The sequence below is a fragment of the Salpingoeca rosetta genome (assembly GCF_000188695.1).
Source record: "Salpingoeca rosetta unplaced genomic scaffold supercont1.11, whole genome shotgun sequence".
Lineage (NCBI taxonomy): Eukaryota > Choanoflagellata > Craspedida > Salpingoecidae > Salpingoeca > Salpingoeca rosetta.
In genome coordinates, this window is record NW_004754923.1 from 1,623,196 (window position 1) to 1,640,695 (window position 17,500).

General features: G+C 55.3%; 6 protein-coding genes across 6 annotated transcripts in view; 2 read left to right on the forward strand and 4 right to left on the reverse strand.

Annotated features, from left to right (window-relative positions):
* Positions 1 to 2,336, reverse strand: part of PTSG_05058 (uncharacterized protein) — a gene marked incomplete at its 5' end in the record, with an annotated part of 4,069 nt that extends 1,733 nt beyond the window's left edge. The window contains 7 exons of the mRNA XM_004994319.1: positions 25 to 281; positions 740 to 841; positions 1,032 to 1,130; positions 1,343 to 1,599; positions 1,747 to 1,837; positions 1,994 to 2,038; positions 2,298 to 2,336. Of these exons, the coding sequence (XP_004994376.1) occupies positions 25 to 281; positions 740 to 841; positions 1,032 to 1,130; positions 1,343 to 1,599; positions 1,747 to 1,837; positions 1,994 to 2,038; positions 2,298 to 2,336 (890 nt within the window). The remainder of the gene's footprint in view (positions 1 to 24; positions 282 to 739; positions 842 to 1,031; positions 1,131 to 1,342; positions 1,600 to 1,746; positions 1,838 to 1,993; positions 2,039 to 2,297) is intronic.
* A 153-nt stretch (positions 2,337 to 2,489) lies between these two features.
* PTSG_05059 (uncharacterized protein) lies at positions 2,490 to 4,345 on the forward strand. Its single transcript, XM_004994320.1, has 4 exons — positions 2,490 to 2,683; positions 3,008 to 3,141; positions 3,333 to 3,465; positions 3,771 to 4,345. Exons 1-4 carry the CDS (start codon positions 2,631 to 2,633, stop codon positions 3,901 to 3,903), a joined length of 453 nt encoding a protein of 150 aa, XP_004994377.1. The 5' UTR covers positions 2,490 to 2,630; the 3' UTR covers positions 3,904 to 4,345.
* A 139-nt stretch (positions 4,346 to 4,484) lies between these two features.
* PTSG_05060 (uncharacterized protein) lies at positions 4,485 to 8,824 on the reverse strand. The gene is made up of 10 exons (XM_004994321.1): positions 8,582 to 8,824; positions 8,164 to 8,234; positions 7,922 to 8,010; positions 7,647 to 7,729; positions 6,985 to 7,288; positions 6,473 to 6,711; positions 6,049 to 6,219; positions 5,584 to 5,745; positions 5,135 to 5,265; positions 4,485 to 4,927 (listed from the first exon to the last, which is right to left on the reverse strand). The coding sequence occupies exons 1-10, from the start codon at positions 8,696 to 8,698 to the stop codon at positions 4,861 to 4,863; spliced, it is 1,434 nt and encodes a 477-aa protein (XP_004994378.1). The 5' UTR covers positions 8,699 to 8,824; the 3' UTR covers positions 4,485 to 4,860.
* Positions 8,825 to 8,869: 45 nt separating this feature from the next.
* PTSG_05061 (uncharacterized protein) lies at positions 8,870 to 9,817 on the forward strand. Its single transcript, XM_004994322.1, has 3 exons — positions 8,870 to 9,011; positions 9,207 to 9,278; positions 9,530 to 9,817. Exons 1-3 carry the CDS (start codon positions 8,934 to 8,936, stop codon positions 9,611 to 9,613), a joined length of 234 nt encoding a protein of 77 aa, XP_004994379.1. The 5' UTR covers positions 8,870 to 8,933; the 3' UTR covers positions 9,614 to 9,817.
* Positions 9,818 to 10,024: 207 nt separating this feature from the next.
* PTSG_05062 (uncharacterized protein) lies at positions 10,025 to 12,619 on the reverse strand. Its single transcript, XM_004994323.1, has 2 exons — positions 11,279 to 12,619; positions 10,025 to 10,981 (listed from the first exon to the last, which is right to left on the reverse strand). The coding sequence occupies exons 1-2, from the start codon at positions 12,458 to 12,460 to the stop codon at positions 10,937 to 10,939; spliced, it is 1,227 nt and encodes a 408-aa protein (XP_004994380.1). The 5' UTR covers positions 12,461 to 12,619; the 3' UTR covers positions 10,025 to 10,936.
* A 1,768-nt stretch (positions 12,620 to 14,387) lies between these two features.
* PTSG_05063 (prolyl endopeptidase) overlaps positions 14,388 to 17,500 on the reverse strand; it is a 7,031-nt gene continuing 3,918 nt past the window's right edge. Inside the window, exons 13-21 of the mRNA XM_004994324.1 lie at positions 17,375 to 17,495; positions 16,991 to 17,138; positions 16,716 to 16,785; positions 16,321 to 16,425; positions 15,876 to 15,951; positions 15,516 to 15,637; positions 15,223 to 15,318; positions 14,980 to 15,048; positions 14,388 to 14,644 (exon numbers count right to left, since the gene is read on the reverse strand). Of these exons, the coding sequence (XP_004994381.1) occupies positions 14,567 to 14,644; positions 14,980 to 15,048; positions 15,223 to 15,318; positions 15,516 to 15,637; positions 15,876 to 15,951; positions 16,321 to 16,425; positions 16,716 to 16,785; positions 16,991 to 17,138; positions 17,375 to 17,495 (885 nt within the window). The 3' untranslated portion in view covers positions 14,388 to 14,566. The remainder of the gene's footprint in view (positions 14,645 to 14,979; positions 15,049 to 15,222; positions 15,319 to 15,515; positions 15,638 to 15,875; positions 15,952 to 16,320; positions 16,426 to 16,715; positions 16,786 to 16,990; positions 17,139 to 17,374; positions 17,496 to 17,500) is intronic.

The following is a 17,500-nucleotide window of genomic DNA, read 5'->3' on the forward strand; positions in this document are numbered from 1 at the left end:
GTACACACAGTGTTAGTGCGTGACAGAGTGAGTGTGTGAGAGAGAGAGTGTGAGATATATATAGAGATAATATGTGTTAGAAAGAAGAGAAAATTAGAGAGAGAGAGAGAGAGAGACACAGAGAGAGAGAGAGATAGAGAGAGTGACAGAGAGAGACAGAGAGAGAGAGAGAGAGAGAGAGAGAGAGAGAGAGAGAGAGAGAGAGAGAGAGAGAGAGAGAGAGAGAGAGAGAGAGAGAGAGAGAGAGAGAGAGAGAGAGAGAGAGAGAGAGAGAGAGCGGGCTGTGAATGACAATCAATGACGAAAAACACGCGAGAAAGCGCAACGAAGCAAAGCGAGCACCTCCTCTTACATCGACATACGACCCAGGGCATGTAGCTCAAGAGACTGACCCGACGAGGTTCGCGTTTGGGTCTACCACGGAGGATGCAAACGAGCCTGCGAGCCCGCCGAGAAGATAGACACCCATGATGCGCAGCGGGCCATGCACCAGCTCTAGCGGAATGCCAACAATCACCTAAGATGGGAGGACGTCATGGTTGACGCGTTATACGGGGAGGGGGTGGGGGTTCGAAGCAGACGCGCACGCGCGTATGTGTATGTGTGTGAGTGTGTATGTGAGTGTCAGTGTGTGTGTGTACGTGTGTATGGTGTATGCTGTTGTGCTGAAGCTGTAAAGACTGGATGCATCAACAGGTGGAGCCAGTGTCAAATTTGAAAGCAACCGAGCATCAAGCACGGGGAGTGTGGTGTTCGCCCGCACCTGGAGGAGGCAGTTGAAGAGGATGTGGGTGATACCGGCGTGCACGAAGATGTATGTGATGAACCGGTACACCTCCTCCTGCAGAAACCAGCGGGTGAGTAACGCCAGGCGGTGAGTTGACAAAGGCGAGGGAGTGACCACTAGAAGAATTGGCACCACTGCCACAACCAACGTGGAGCCGCAAGCAGCAGTGAAGGGCACGCAACGCAACAGCCAACAACAGCAGCTTGTGTCGAGCGCAGCAAGAGGTAGAGGGTGGGGGGTGTACCCTGCAGCCTGGGCGGAAGGCGAGCTCGCTGGAGAAGCTGACGGGGCACTCCAGGTCGACGTCGGGGCCGCACTCCCGCGCAGAGTACACGGCAAACACCTGCAGCAGCCGCAGAGATGAGGAGATACAGTGGTGTGTGTGTGTGCGTGGAGTAAGTGTGTGCGTGTGCGTGTGTGTGTGTGTGGGGGGGGGGGGTAAGTGTGAGATGATGACCCGCGCACTGTGAACAGGAACCGTGAATGCACGTGGTGCTGCGGTGACGGCACAGAAGGATTGCCATTCAGTGCAAGCCGTGTCAAATGGGCACTGACAATGATGATGACGATAGTGATGAGCAGCATAAACACGGGTGGGGGCCAGAACTTGTACTGGTCGAGGTAGTCCTCTTGTTTGGCTTGCTCGGACTTCTTGACGTACGCAAGCGCCACTTTCTTCACCAGCGACCTGAACCCGGTGGTGCTCTGGCCCTGCGGGTTGGTGCGGTACACAATGGAGTTGACAAACTCCTGGAACGTCACTCCTTTGTCCTTGTCCTCATCCGACAGCGACAGCATCTCCATGGCCACGGCTGCGTGTGTGTGAGTGTGTGAGTGTGTGAGTGTGTGTGTGTGAGTGAGTGAGTGAGTGTGTGTGTGTGTGTGTGTCTGCGGCAAACGAGCGCGCTTTGCGAGCTTGTGTGATGGCGAGCTGTATTGTGGCAAAACAGCGCGCTTACCCTCTGGGTCCTGTGACCTGCGGTAGGAGACGCTGGCGATGGCTTGCTTGAGCTCCTCAAGTGTGATCACGCCATTGCCATTCGCGTCAAACTGATGCAGTGCACGCAAGAGAGCGAGTTGGTGTGGTGTGAGAGAGTGAATACATGTTCGTGTGTGTGTGTGAGAGTGAGAGAGAGAGAGAGAGAAAGTTCATGTGCATGTTAGCTTGTGTGTGTGCGCGCGCAGAGCGGTGCAGCGTCGAAATACCTTGCGGAATGTTGTCTTCAGATCTTCCATCTGCCTCTCTGTCAGCTGTGTACGGGTGCGTGAGAGAGGGAGGAGGGGACAGGGAGAAGTGATGTGTGTGTGTGTGTGTGTGTGTGTGTGTGTGTGTGTGTGTGTGTGTGTGAGTACAAGTGGCAGGGATGGCAGTGAAACAAGCGGCAGGTTGGATGTGTGTGGTCAGCACGTGTACACACACATGCACAAACACACATACATACACACACCACACAACACACACACACACACACACAAACATACATGCACACACACACAGCACAGCACATACATGGCTGCCTGGAGGCACTTCTGCGTGGAGTTCCGCCATGGTGAGCAAACAATCGAAGCACGCGAGCGACGCAAGGCAGCAAGGTTCAGGGTTGAAGTCGTGCTGATGTGGGAGGAGTGGTAAAACAGGGAGGGCGTGTCCGTGCTATCCACCATGGCAGCGAAATCCACACAATTTACAGCAAAGAAACTTACATACAGTGCGCATTGTGAACGCCTACTCATCGCCACCACCAAACTGCACACACAAACCACCTTCTTGCTTGCTTCGTCTTTGTCATCGCTCCCTGCCTCTCGCCCATCACAACAACAACAGCTGCTACGCATCATCAATATGAACGCCCAGGACAAGTGCATCGAGTGCCAGGAGGTCGTCGGCACACGACGGTACTGTGTATGTTGTGCTGGTTGTCTGGCTGGCTGGTGGTGATGGTAGTCGCAAATGCGTTGCGTCCAGAGATGGGACTGTTTGTACATCGCGTGGAGCCATCAACTGCTGCACACACCAACTTGCACACACAACTTGCACAACGTTCACTCACACACACACACACAACTTGCACACACAACAACAACAACAACAACAACAACAACAACAACAACAACAACAACAACAACAACAACAACAACAACAACAACAACAACAACAACAACAACAACAACAACAACAACAACAACAATACACACACACACAACTTGCACAACTTGCAGATTCTGCACCAACTGCGGCAAGGAGAACCCAAAGTTCAAGGAAACGTCGTATGACGAGACAGAGAACTCCAAAGTCATCTTCACCCGCACCTTGTATCCGTACTGCCTCCTGTCGTGCATCGCCTGCTCACCAGGTTGGTCGAGTGGGGATGTGTGCACTTCACTTCACCAGAGCCCACAGGGCAAACATGTGTACATCACGAGAGATGAGGGCGAGTGCTGGCTTGTTGGAGTGTCGGGCAGTGCATGTGTTGCATCGGCATTGCCAATAGATATGATGTGATGCCAACTCATCCAACGCCACACCACACACACCACGCGACAGTGAAGATCAAGGTGACAACGAAGCGCATTGACACGGCATCTGGCTGCTGCTTTGGCAACGAGGACACACTTGACTTGCGCCGTGTCAAGGACATTGGCTTTGACCGCTCCTGCTTCCAAATGTGCATCAACAGGTGTGTCTGTGTGTGTATGTCTGTGTGCGTAAGTGTCACTGTGTGGAAATGCCTCTGCGTGTGGATATGCCTCTGTGTGTGTGTGCACCTGTGTCTGCGTGTGACAGTGCGTACATGCTTCCCCCCCTCTCCCCCCTCTCCCTCAACAACTTGCCACCTCCTGCCTGTGTTCACACGCTCATCAATCGCTTTGCATGCTGGTACACGCGCATCCATCTTCCCCCACCCATTTCCCCATACCTCAACCCCCGTCCTCCTTGCGTGCACCACCCTGCTTCACAACACGCCCCTTCCTACTTTCGCAGAGGAACCATCACAATCTGTGCGGCTGACGAGACACACTCTGAGTTGCGCGTGTCGTGCTTTGGTGCGAAGAAGGTCTTCAACGAGCTGCGAACCATCTGGAACCAGACAAAGCTCGGCACTGTCGTCGAGTAAGCCGGGTGATGCAACACACGCTCTCCGTGCAATGCCGTGTTGTGCAGCAGTCTTGTGCTGTGACAAAGTGTGGCGTGGTGTTGTGGCTCGGCTGGTACTGCACACCAAACATAACACAACACCAGCATGCACGGCACCTTGCTCTGGAGCACAAGCTTCCATATTCTTTTGTTGTTTGGTTAGATTACCACCACCCCCTCTCCTTCCTCCTCCTCGTCATGCACCGTGATAACGCGTGTTCATGGCCACTTGCATATCTGGCCCTTCACTCCCCTGTTTCTGCTTGTGGTTCCGCTCGTATTGCTGTTGTGTTGTTGTGTGTGTGTGTGTGTGTGTTTTTCATCGGTTGCTATCATGGTTTCTCCTCTCCTGTACATGCACACTCCTCTTCGTCGTCGTCCTTGTTGCTCTGATTCACTCTCTAAACCGATGCAATGACAGACCCACACATCACGTGTGCGTGTGTGTGTGTGTGTGTGTGTGTGTGTGTGTGTGTGTGTGTGTGTGTGTGTGTGTTACAAGGATTGCAGCCGGGGGAGGGGGTTAGGGTTGTGTGTGACACGACTGCGATTGAAGTCAAAGGCGAAGGCGCTATTTGATTGGGAGTGACGGAGAAGCAGTGACGAGCGAGGAAGCAGGGAGGGAAGCAGGAAGGAAAGAAAGAAAGGAGGGAAGCCTGGGCATCGGAGGAGGAGAGAAGGAGATAACGGAGATGCATTGCAACACGGCACCAACAGCGAAATTAGGAGAGAAAAGGGAAACAGACAACACCCCCCCCCCCCAGGCGAAGGATGGGAAGAACGACAACTCTCGTATAGGGAGGAGGAGCGGAACAGCGGGCACAAAAAGATCATCTGCTGCTCTGAAGAAACACGTGCACGCTCGCATGCACTTGAAAACCAGAAACGTGTGCTCATGTGTGTGTGTGTGTGTGTGTGTGTGTGTGCGTGCGCTGGTCTACTTCTTTGCGAGCTTGGCGTATCCGCCGGGGAGGGCGCGGACGGCCTGGCCAAGCACGATGCGGCTGCAGGGACGACACAGTGGGGTGACGAGGTTGTGGACGAGTGAGGTGGAGGGGGGGGGGGAACGGCGAAGGAAGGAGAGCAGACAAGAAAGCGGGGATGCGGGGAGGGGGAGGGGGCACAGACCATGCACAGACACACACAGACACACACACAGACACACACACACAGACACAGACAGACACACAGACACATACACACACACACACCTGCCGCGGGAGATGATGGGGAGGCGAGCGCGGAGATGGTAGTTGATGAGGTGCGAGACGGAGTCAAAGGCCATGTCCTTTGTGCGGACTTGACCCGACGGATCAACCAGCAGCAGGTGCTTCTTCTCGCCCTGTGCACACACACACACACATACACACACATATACACACACATACACACATGCACATACATGCGAAGTTAGTGGTGTGGTGGAATTTTTTGAGCTCAGTGAATGTGGAGTTCAAAATCACGAGTTGTACAAACGCAGTCTCTGCAAGTATCGACAAATGCAACCAAGCTGCGACAAGCGCGAACACGGACACAGCCACACAGATTTACACACACACACACACACACATTTACACATTAGCAAACACATTAACAAACACATTCACAAACCCTTCACACACACACATTCACACACACCCATCACCCCTGTGCCCGGCACCTTGTGCATGGCGGAGAGGATGTACTGGCCGCGGGACTGCATGCTCTCGCGGACGAAGAAGTCGCCGTCATATTGGAGGATGGAGTCTGCAGCGGCGCGGCTGACCTGCCCATGGAACCACGGCTCCGCACTCAACTCCCGCTGCGCACCCGCACTCGGCGCCTGGTGCACGAAGGAAAGGTTGGAGAGGGAAGCGGGGGAGGGGTTGGTGGGCGTGCGGTATTGTGTGGATTGAGTTGGGCGAGTTGGGCGAGTTGCTTTGTATTTGGTGGCGTGCAGTGAAGCAGAGACAGCAGTGGCAAGCACCTTGATACCAAGGGAGACAGGCGCCACGCGTGCGTTGCCACTAACGGCCACCACCGCCATTAACACCCAAACAACCAACCAACAACAACCGCCACTGCACCACGCCCATCATAGCCATCATCACACCCAACAACCAACCCAGCAGCACTGCGGCCTCACCTGCATGAGGTCGTCGACGTCGACCTCAAAGTCCTCCTCGTAGTCCGGCATGTCTGTTGCGTAGTCGTAGTCGGCGTGCTCCAGCTGCACCCGCTGCTGCTGCTGTCGCCCCTCTGCAAGCACGTCCTGCGGGTTGTCGTACGCCGGGTCGCTGCCCACGCGCGCGCCGCCCTGTGTCGTGCACGCACGCAATGCCGAGGCGGTTGGCGGTGGGTAGAGTGGGTGCGTGTGTATTGCGTGCGTGTGTGCGTGCGTGTTGCGTGTGTGTGCATGAGGGGTTCAGTTCAGCAAGGACACTGTACGCAGTTCCGCAGAACACACACACACACACACGCACACACACGCACACATGTGCACGCACACACACGCACACATGTGCACGCACACATACGCACAACGCACAACAAGCAAACACTACCCACACCTGCTGGGCGTTGGGGTTGTCGTAGACGGGGCCCATGGAGACATCAAGGTAGCCCGGATTGTTGAGACCGGTGGGCGTCACGCCCTCCACATCACCATACATGCCGTCGTCGTCGACAGCGTCGTACGCCGGGTCGTGCGGGTTGACCTGCGGGTACCCCGTGTCACCATAGCTGTCCATGTCCCCATATGCGTCGTCGCCACCATACTCGTCCACCTCAGGCAGGTCGTCGTACTGGCCTGCACGCAACAGAAAATTTGAAAGGGGGGGGGAAGGTGAGGAGTGAAGGGGGGGTTGGAGGAGGCGGTTGTTTTGCAATTGGAGACCAACAACACGTGGGTTGTGCCACACCACAAACACGCGAGAAGGAGCACAGGCACACCACACACACGACACATGAGACGCACACACACACACAAAAAAAAAAAACAATCAATCAAACACACGAGACACACGAGACACACGAGACACACACACACACACACACACACGAGACACACAATTGAACGCACCTTTGACCTGCTGTGCGCTCTGGTACGTGACACCGGAGCTGTCACCGTAGATGGCCTGCGACTGGACGGGCTGCTGCGCAAGCATGTTCTGCCGCTCCATGGACTTCTTGAGGAACGCCTTGTAACGCAGCTCAAAGGCCTGCCCGATGGTGGCCATAATCTCCTGCGCCATGTCGCTGCACTCAAACACGTGGCACTCGCGCACGTTGCGGCTGTCCTTGGCGACGTAGGCGAGCGTGGTGTAGTCGTGCGACGACCCGCCCGTGGCAAACGAGATGGCCGGCATGATGTGGTTTGCAATCACCTGCATCATGGACAAGGGAAGGAAGGGGGGTGAGTTGGTTGAGTTGGGAGTGTATCAGCAACACAACCACGCCAAAACGTAGAGAAGGGAGACTGTGTGTGTGTGTGTGTTTGTGTGTGTGTGTGTGTGTGTGTGTGTGTGTGTGTGTTTGCGTGCCGTACAGGTACAGCGACGGAGAGTGAAAGCTATTCTAAACTTCCTCACACACACAAAGAGAGAGAGAGAGAGAGAGAGAGAGAGAGAGAGAGAGAGAGAGAGAGAGAGAGAGAGAGAGAGAGAGAGAGAGAGAGAGAGAGAGAGAGAGAGAGAGAGAGAAACACACACACACATAAACAGAGGCACACACATAAACACACACCTCGTTGGTCTGGACAACGACAAGGGCAATGCCGCCGGTGGAGATGGTGAACTTGACGTCCCAGTTGCGCACGAGAGGGTCGTCTACAGGCGAAGCACGTGCCGCGTGAGAGGTTGTGGAACGCCACACTCGCCACATTGCCAGCGATTAATCCGAATCAGACAGACATGAAGGGGCCAGAGGAAGAAAAGGAGGGGCAATGCAGGAAAAGGAGGATCGAAGGAAGAAAAGGAGGAGCACAACAGGCTCGACCAGCCAGCGCCACGAGCACGTACGTGTCAGTGTCTCCTTGACAATCTGCGACACTTTGCGTTTCTTGGGTGGGAGCAAGCCTGCAGCTTCGCACACAAGCTTGATGGCCTCTCTGTGCAATGGACGTGCGTGTGTGTGTGTGTGTGTGCGCATGAGTCGAACAGCGTGGGAACAAGAAGCGTGGGCAAAACAAGAAGCTCATTAGGAACACGATGTGCATCGCCGCCAGCAGTGGGCTGCACGCTTGTGCGCGTGGACATCTCACCTGGTGACCTCAGTTCTTGTGTTGAAGTCCATGGTCCGCATGGAGCGGTCCATGCGCATGCTGCCGACATACTACGGATCACAAGGCGATCAGACGTGTATCGGGGGTGGGGTGGGGTGAGCAAGTGAATAATGGCGCACGCACGCTTGTAGATCCCAACCAACCGCAGTAAACATACACACACCCATGCGCACACACATGCACAAGTGTCCTGCAACCACGGGAGTGTGTCATGTGTTCGATCCAGCCCATAGCATTTCACTCCCACCACGTCACAACACTCCACATCACATCGCATCACACAACACACAGCACACCACTCCACGTCATGTCACATCACATCACTCCACATCACACCCACACAGACAGTCAACATAGCAAAACGGGAACAAGTGGGAGAGGCAGGAGAGCAACGTACGCGGACAGCGTAGAAGATGCCGTCGCCGTTCATGAGGGCGTGGTCGTCATGCAGCCATCCCGTGGAGGGCTTCTTCATGAACGAGCCATTGCGATCCCACTCCTTTCCAGAGGACATGGTGGCAGACCAGACAAAACAAAGGGCGGGAAGGAAGGAGCACGAGAGCAGAGTAGAGCAGAGCAGAGCAGAGCAGGTGGTGGATGCGAGCAGCAGCAGCAGCGACTGGGAAAGTGCTCAGCGCAGAAAAAGCGGAGGGTGATATGGACTGATTTCATGGTGTCGTGGACAGTTTTATCCTGTTGCTGGTTCCGCCGCGCCATCACACTGCTTGCACCACACACGCACTCGTACCATGCACCCGCAGCTGAGCGAAGAGCTGCGCCCCGAGTGCGCGCACCTCATCAAGGCACTGCGCCAGTGTCACGAGGAGGTGAGGCTCGAGCCCACGCGCAAGGGAGGCGGGATGTCTATCCTCTCTGTTTAGTGTGCTTGTGGACCTGTTGCTTGCAACCGGAATTGCCATCTGCTTTCATCTTGCGTTGCGTGTGCATTGTGTGGATTTTGTTTGACATTTTGACGTGTGTGCGCTGGTGCACTTTGCTTGCTTGGCTTTGCCTCTTGTTAGAACCCAAAAGCCAAGCTGATGGGCGCCTGCAACGAAATCAACAGTGCCTTGGACAAGTGCCTGAAGGAAGCAGTACGTTTTGGATTGTGTGTGTGTGTATGTGTGTGCGTATGTGTATGTGTGTGTGTATGTGTGTGTGTGTGTGTGTGCTGACGTGCTTTGAGCTGGTGGCGCGGAGGTGCTTGCCCTCCCCTCCTCAACCTGCCCCATCGTACGTGACACGTACGCATACAGCACGAGTGTTGCTGTCATTCACACTTTTGTTTGCCGCCCCCCCCCCCCAAAAAAAAAAAAAAAACACACACACACACGCAACCTGACAGCGGGAAGCGCAGCGACAAAAGAACTTGGCCAAGGCGCGCAAGCGCAAGGAGGCATTGCGGAAGCAGCGCGAGCACCAGCAATGACTGGCTTGCTGTGACATGCGTCTGACATGACTGTGTGCGCTTGCACGCATGGCGCTTGTTCACATCAGTCCTTTCAGTGCCTTTGCCAGTAGTTGCACTGCTTGCCTATCTCTCGCTCTTAACTCCTTCCAGTTTTGTTTCTTCTTGGTGCTCCCGCCTCTTCTCCTTTGTTGTACATAAATCACCAGTAAACAACCAGCCCACTGTTCAACACCACGTGCCGTGCACGTGTGTGTGTGTGTGTGTGTGTGTGCGTGTGTGAGTGTGAGTGTGTGTGTCTGTGTGTGTGTGTGTCTGTGTGTGTGTGTGTGTGTTTGCACCTTTCTCACGTTCCTTGGCAAAGCGAAGGTTTTGAGTTGGTGTGTGGCGAGGCAGCCAATCAGTAGGCGGTTTCAAGTGTTGGCAAGCAGGCATGGGGGGGGCGTAGTTTAATGTTTCAGAAAAGAACAACACGGAAGCGACGATTCAGTAGGCTCAAACACGCACACGACAAACGACAAACGACCCTGCGACATGCACGTGACGGCAGCAATGCATGGTGCATGTGATCATGAACACAACATGCAGCGGGGCAAAGGAAGGAGGGAGAAGAGGGAGGGTAGAGTGACTGTCACATCACACGCCATTGTTTCATGTGCACTGCCAAGTGTGCACGAGCACCAGTGGCAGCGTAGAAACCAAAGGAAAAAAAAAGGGCGCGCAAATGCGTGCATGCGTGTGTGTGGTGAAGGCGCAGCTGTGGGAAGCGCGTCACACCAGAAGCACGAGGAGCACGCATGCCCAGTCGCAGCAGTGCATGGGGAGCGAGAGGGCGCGAGGTTGCCGTGTGGGCGAGCACAAAAATAACACGGGGACAGGCAAGGCACTATGTACCAACAGCAGCAACAATAAACATCAAACAACATTTAACAGCAAAGCAGCAGCAGGAGGAAGCCAGCCGCACATATCTTCAGTTAGGTCATCAAGCAGGTCAGTCACAATGTCACATTGTGGGCACGAAATGGTGGTGGAAAATAAAAGACACCATACAACAAAGTGCCAAGCAGCAGAGAGAACAGCAAAGCAGTTAGAACAGCGCGGCGCATGCGCAAAGACAACGCACCGAAACGCGCGCAAACACAGACACGCGCACATACACGAAGCAACGGAGAACGCCCAGCGCTCTGTGTGCCACAGGGAGAAAAACAAACGCGTGTGTGTCTGCAGGACAGGCACACGGGGATGGCCATTGCACAGGAGATGATACAAAGGAGAAATAGAGAGAGACAGACAGAGAGACAGACAGAGAGAGAACGTGAGCGGGTGTCATCGCGGTGGGATAGGTCAATTCGCCTGCACCATTTCCTCAGGCAGCGTCAGCATCCTGCACTGTTTTGCGAGACAGTGGTTGGCAAGGGGGGGGGGTGAGTGCCTTTGAACGATGTCGGGAGGCATACAGTGGTGGAAACATACAGACAGACAGACAGAGAGAGAGAGAGAGAGAGAGAGAGAGAGAGAGAGAGAGAGAGAGAGAGAGAGAGACGACGACACACACACACACACACACACACACACACACACACACACACACACACACACACACACACACACACACACACACACACACACACACACACACACACACAAACAAACAAAACACAAACAAACAAAACACAAAAGACGTACCGGCACGCCTGGATTGCTGCGGCGGGCGAGGTAGTGGCGGATCTTGAGCGCATCCTTGGGCCCGTCCCGCGCAACAACGTGCACGTGCTCGTCGCAGTGCCCTTGTTGGTGGCCCACAAACCAGACCATGTTGGGGCGCGGTTCCTCGGCACACGCAGGGCACCCGGCAGTCTGCTGCTGCGGGCTGCCACCGCTGCCATGGCTGATGCTGAGGCGAGGAGTGACGCGGCGCCGCGTGCGAGGCGCGCACGGCGATTGGAAGGCGGCGATGCCGGCTGCAATGGGCTGCGTCTGCGCAAGCGCCGGCTTGGGCCTGCTCTGGCTTCCTGCAGCCTGTTGTGCCACCTGTGCCACCTTCAGCACAGCCAGATCACCTTCGTCCACATCAACATCGCTGTCGTCGTCGTCATCGGCGGCGTGGCTGTCCATGCCCATGTCCATGTCCATTGCCGTGCCATCGTCGTCATCACCATCATCACCATCATCATCATCATCGTGACCGGTGCTGTCGTTGTGCAGGGCGGCGCCCGCAAAGCCGAAAATGCTGCTGCTGCTGCTGCTGCTGCTGCTGCTGGGGTTGGTGGGGGTGGAGGTGAAGGTGAAGGCGGACGCGTAGGGCGCGTGCTGCGTGAAGACGGCGCGGTCGCCAGCGTCATCTGGGGGGTTGTGGATGACGGCCTCCTCGTCCACCTCGTCCACCTCGTTGTCCTCGTCGTCGTCGGCGGAGGTGACGCAGTTGCTGTCCGAGGTGGTGTCCAGCAGCTCAGCCGCGCTGTAGCGCATGTGCATTGGGCTCCACAGCGCGCTGGCGGCGCCGCTTGCCTGGAGGCGATGGAACTGGGAGGGGAACGCGCGGGGCGCGCCACGTCGAGGGCGCATGGGCACGGGCCGGGGCTGGGTGGTTGGCTGCGAGGCGCTCATGCGGCGAAGCCCGTAGCTGCCACTGCTGCCGCCGCCGCTGCCACTGCTGGTGCTCTTTCGCCTGGTCTTCTTGCGTGCCGCCTTGCTGCTGCTGCTGCTACTTGTGGTGCTGCTTGTGGTGGTGGCGACGGCAGCGGCAGCGCTGCTGGTGGGCAAGTACTGCTGCAAGTGTGGCGGCACAACGGCGATGGGCGGGTTGTGGTGGTCCGGGTGCTGGCCGTCCAACGGCTGGCTAAAGGCCCGCTTGGGCTTGCCGGGCATCGTCGTCGTCGTCGTGTGTGGAAGCAAGGAAGGAAAGAAGGTGGGGAGAAAAGGCAAGGAAGCAAGGGAAGCAAGGGAAGCAAAAGGCGAGGGAAGGGAAGCGAGGGTGATTGCTGTATCAGAGAGGGGGGGGGGGAGGGAAATGGTTCAGACGTGCTTGAGCGAGAAGCAGCGCAAAAGTATTGTGGGGAAGGAAGGGGTTGCTCCAACAAAAGCAAAGGCGCTCATCAATTCTCACTGCCTGGCACGAACACGCTCAAACGTGTCAGAGAAGAAGGGTGTGCTCGAAACAATAAATGTCACATCAATGAACAACAAACACAAACAACAGCACCAAACAAGCTTCAACACGCTCGGAGGGAGGAGGCGGGGTGGTGTTTGCGTTGGCGAAGGAGGAGGTGAAAATGCAAACAACACAAACACGACAAACACTGTCACCTGCTGAAGCAAAAGCAAAAGGCAAAGCCAACCAAAAGGCACGACCAAGCCAACTGTAAGGATATGGAAGAGAGAGGGAATGGAATGAGAAACAGGTGCGTTTCTGGCGCGCTCTTTTTGTCTGTGCGTCCCTCGCTGCTGTTGTTGTTGTTGTTGGTGTTGTTGTTTGTTGGTTGCAAGTGTTGACGCGAGTGCTGATGGAAGATGCGAGGTTGCTGAATGAATGGGCGGGGGGAGGGGGTGCTATGCATGCGCTTCGGTTATTGTGTCATCGCGCACACAACCAAAGCAACACCCGCCGTCGTCTTGCTGCTGTTTGCTTGCGTTGTTGTGCGCGTTTGTGACTTTCTGCACGTCTTGGCGAAACCCGCACGTTTCACCGCAACGAACCACCGATCTCGGGTGTCTCGCAATCGCTCACGCGCCACCGCGCTGTTCCCCAAGCACGCAGAATGGTCTGCTCTTGTCCAACCAACCAACCACACCAGCAGAAGAACCGCAAACGAAACATTTCTCCCACACAGCACCACTGCACCGCTGCTGATAAGCGCCCTCTCGTTGCTTGCTTGAGCGAACAACAACAACGAAAATTTCAGTGCGCCACGACTACAAAACATGGGGTCGGGTCAGATTTCACGGTGCCGGTCGATACGTGCGCTTCGTGCGCATTGGAGCATCTGCGCTTGTGATGTGTGGGCACGAGACGTGGATGTTTTGGCGCCAAAATGGGCACAACAGCGCGAGCAAGACAAAGCACGCAAGCGCGAGTCGTATGTATGGACGCGTGAGCAAGCATTGCTGCTGTTGGTCGTGGTATCGTCTGCAGAAAACGTGTGGCAAACGCACAAACCAAACAAACAACGAATGGAGGAGAAGAAGGTGGTGGAAGTCGTGTCCAACACACGCAGACACATGAAGGTGAGAAGGAGAAGGTTCGGTTTGGCTGTCGACCTCGCAAACAGTAAAAGAGCAAAACACGTCGACACTTCAGCTAGGTCGCTCAGGTTGAGAGGGTCAACAGCTAACATAGTAACATGGACATGTTTGCGGACGTTGCTGATGTGGTTTGTGGGTGCTCTTGTTTCAGCTTTGTTGGTTGCATTGGGTGTCATGTAGGCTTGCTGACTAATGCGACTTGCAAAAGTTGTGTGCGTGGGAAACCCTCTCGTGCAGTGGAAGTGGTGTGCAGCGCACGTCGTCTTGCAAATGGCCGTCATAGCGTCATGCGAATTGCGTGACAACGCGTCGTTGTTGTGCTGGGACCATGCCACAAACAAAGACACTGCACAAGACATGCAGCCACGAACAAAAGGCAAGTCGTGAGTGCGTGCACAACCTCCAAAACAAAACATCAAAACGTCGCCAGCACCAACAGAGACAAAGGCAATGCAACCGTTTTTCAAACGCACATGCACACAACACGCCACAAACCTTTCAAATGGCTTGCCAACAAAGACAACGTGCATCGATATGTGGATGTTCATTTTGTTGTGGCTGTGTTTATTGTTGTTGGTCACGCTCTCACACGACAAGGTTGGAGGGAGGAGGTTGAACACGGTGGCTTGCACCTCCGCTGTGCACAACAAATGTGTGTGTGTGTGCGTGTGTGTGTGTGCGTGCGTGTGTGTGTGTGTGTGTGTATGTGTGTGTGTGTTGGTAACGCTTGTCTCAGGCGGAAGCGGGAGGGGTCCACTGAATGTCCAGTGTCTTGGCCATAAACGCAAACACATCCGCCATCTCCTCCAGCTTGCGAAGCGAAGAGAATGTTTGTGTGTGTGTGTGCGCGCGCGCACGAAAAGAAGAACACGTGTGAGATGGCAATGATGAGCAAACCAGAGGGCCAAAGCGCATGGAGTGACAGCAAAGGGCAGGGGAAGATAGAGATGCAGCAGCGAAATAGGGTTGCTCTGGCAGATGCACACACACACACACACACACACACACAAGGGGGAACACACACACAACGCACGCACACCCACCCACCCACACACACACAACGACACGCACACACACACACACACAACACACGTACACACACACACACAACGCACACACACACACATACACACACACTGGCGTACCCGCTTCTGTGTCGGCTTGCCTGCGCCGTGTCCAGCCTTAACCTCGATGCGTGCAAGCAACGGGTTGGTCTGCGAGGAACAACACCACACAACAGGACGTCACGGCATTGTACGTCTGCGTGAGAAGACAATCAACCGAGCACATCACCGAGCACTGTACACCATCCTGCACATCACCCTGTCCATCGATGACGCTCGCCCTTGGCCACCACACTGCCACCGCCACGACCGCCGCTGCCTCACCTGGTTCTCCTTGTCGCCGAGCTCGTGCTGCAGGGTGGCGATGAGCTTGAGCGTGTGCAGCGGCACAACGCGGTCGTCGTGGTCCGCCGTCAGCAGCTGTGTAGTAATGCGCAAACAAGCAGTCAGGCGTTGGTTTAGGTTGTGGTTGCAATTAGAGATGGCAACACCACAGCACAGCTTCCAACGCACACGCACGCACACGCACGCACACACACACACACACACACACACACACACACACGCACACACACACATACACATACTACTGTAGACAACGCGTGTGTGAGGCGCACCAGCATGGCCGGGTATTGGGCGTCTGGCCGGTGCTTGACGTTGTGGATGGGCGAGTACTTGATGAGCCACTTGAACTGCTCCGGGTCATCCGCACACCCGAAATCCGTCGTCCACGCATGGCCTGTGGTGGATCACAGACATGAAGAGGGGAAGAGGGGGATGGCGTAGGGTTGCATGCGCGTGAGTGAAAAGGAGTGGACATGTGCTGCTGCTGTCGTGATTGAGGTTAGCTGGACTTGGTGTCCTGTGTTGTGCTCGCATGGCATTTTAAACATGTGAAGTGCTCGCATGCCAGCCTATTGAAAACATCCAACCAACAAACCACAGCAAAGCCGCACACAAACACGGCAGCAGCGTACCAATGGTGAACTTGTGGAAGTGGAGCATGTCCATCACGCCGACCTGCGCAATCACCGCCCCATACAGCTCCGGCCGCTGGGGTGCACACGTGTGCGTGCGTGCGTGCGTGTGTGCGTGCGTGCGTGAGTGAGTGAGTGAGTGAGTGAGTGAGTGAGCGGGAGAGTGAGCGGGAGAGTGAGTGAGTGAGTGAGTGAGTGAGTGAGTGTGTGTGTGTGTGTGTGTGTGTGTGTGAGTGAGTGAGTGAGTGAGTGAGTGAGTGAGTGAGTGCGAAAGCATGTGTCCTTGATGGTGTTCTGTTCGAGTGTGTGTGAATGATGGCGTTGGTGTTTTGTAGATTTGTATCAGAGCAACAGCTAGGATGCGCACGTGAGCGTGAACAGGCGACGTCCACAAACCACGACAACCATATGCGCCCTCATGCATGGACCCGAGCCCCAGCCAGACCTGGTTGGCGCAGGCAGCGACAAGCAGGCCGCCGTTGCTGCCGCCTTGAATCGCCAGCTTCTTGGCGCACGTGTACTTGTTGGCGATCAGATATTCCGCCGCAGCCTTTTGCGCCACAGCACGACAGGGAGGGCGTGGGTGCGTGTGATTGTGTATGTGTATGATTGTGTATGTGTGTGATTGTGTATGTGTGTGATTGTGTATGTGTGTGATTGTGTATGTGTGTGATTGTGTATGTGCAAATGTGTGAGTGTAAGTGCGTGCGAGCGTGATTGCGTGTACATGCACAGGTTCGTGGTCGTGGTCGTGAAATGCGGACAGCAACTGGTGTACGAGCACACACAGACAAGCGTGCAATCCCGACAGCACGTGTGACCACGTGTGACCGCGTGTACCTGAAAGTCGTCGAAGCAGTTTTGCTTGTTCTCCAGCGTGCCGGCCTTGTGCCAATCCTCGCCGTACTCACTAGTCACGGAAGCAGACACGTGCAGTGAGTTGGTACAAAGGGTGGATGTGGGCTCTTTGCGACACCTTCATCCACCCGCAGCAATGCAGGTCGAACGAGGCAAGTTTTGGCAAGGGTTGGCGCAGTACGACAGCTGGTCTATCACGAACAAATAGCATTACCACCACCACCACCACCACCACGAGCACCTTTGGCAGGACTCACTTTCCGCCGCGAATGTTTGCGAGGGCAAAGACGCCGCCCATGTTGCCGCAGAAGATGGTGCGGGAGACGCTGAAGAACGGCGTCAGGGAGATGCTGAACCCGCCATACCCGTACAGCAACGTCGGGTTGCTGCCATCAAGCTGGATGCCTGGTGACATGACGTGTGGCGAGGCGTGGTGAGGGTTGCTGGCTGAGCACATAAGGGTATGGCACACAAACAGGGACACACCCCCATGAAAGTAATCTTGAAGGCCCCAAAGGCAATCACACACACAATTACGCACAATCACACACACACACACACACACACACACACACACAATTACGCACACACACACACACACAATTACGCACAATCAAACACACACAATTACGCACACACACCCTTGCGGTGGACGATGAACATGGGGATCTTGGTGCCGTCCTTGCTGTCGTAGAATACTTGCTCCGTGACAAACTCGTGCGCGTTGAAGCCCTCGACCTTCGTCTCGTAGAAGACGCTCGGCTGAT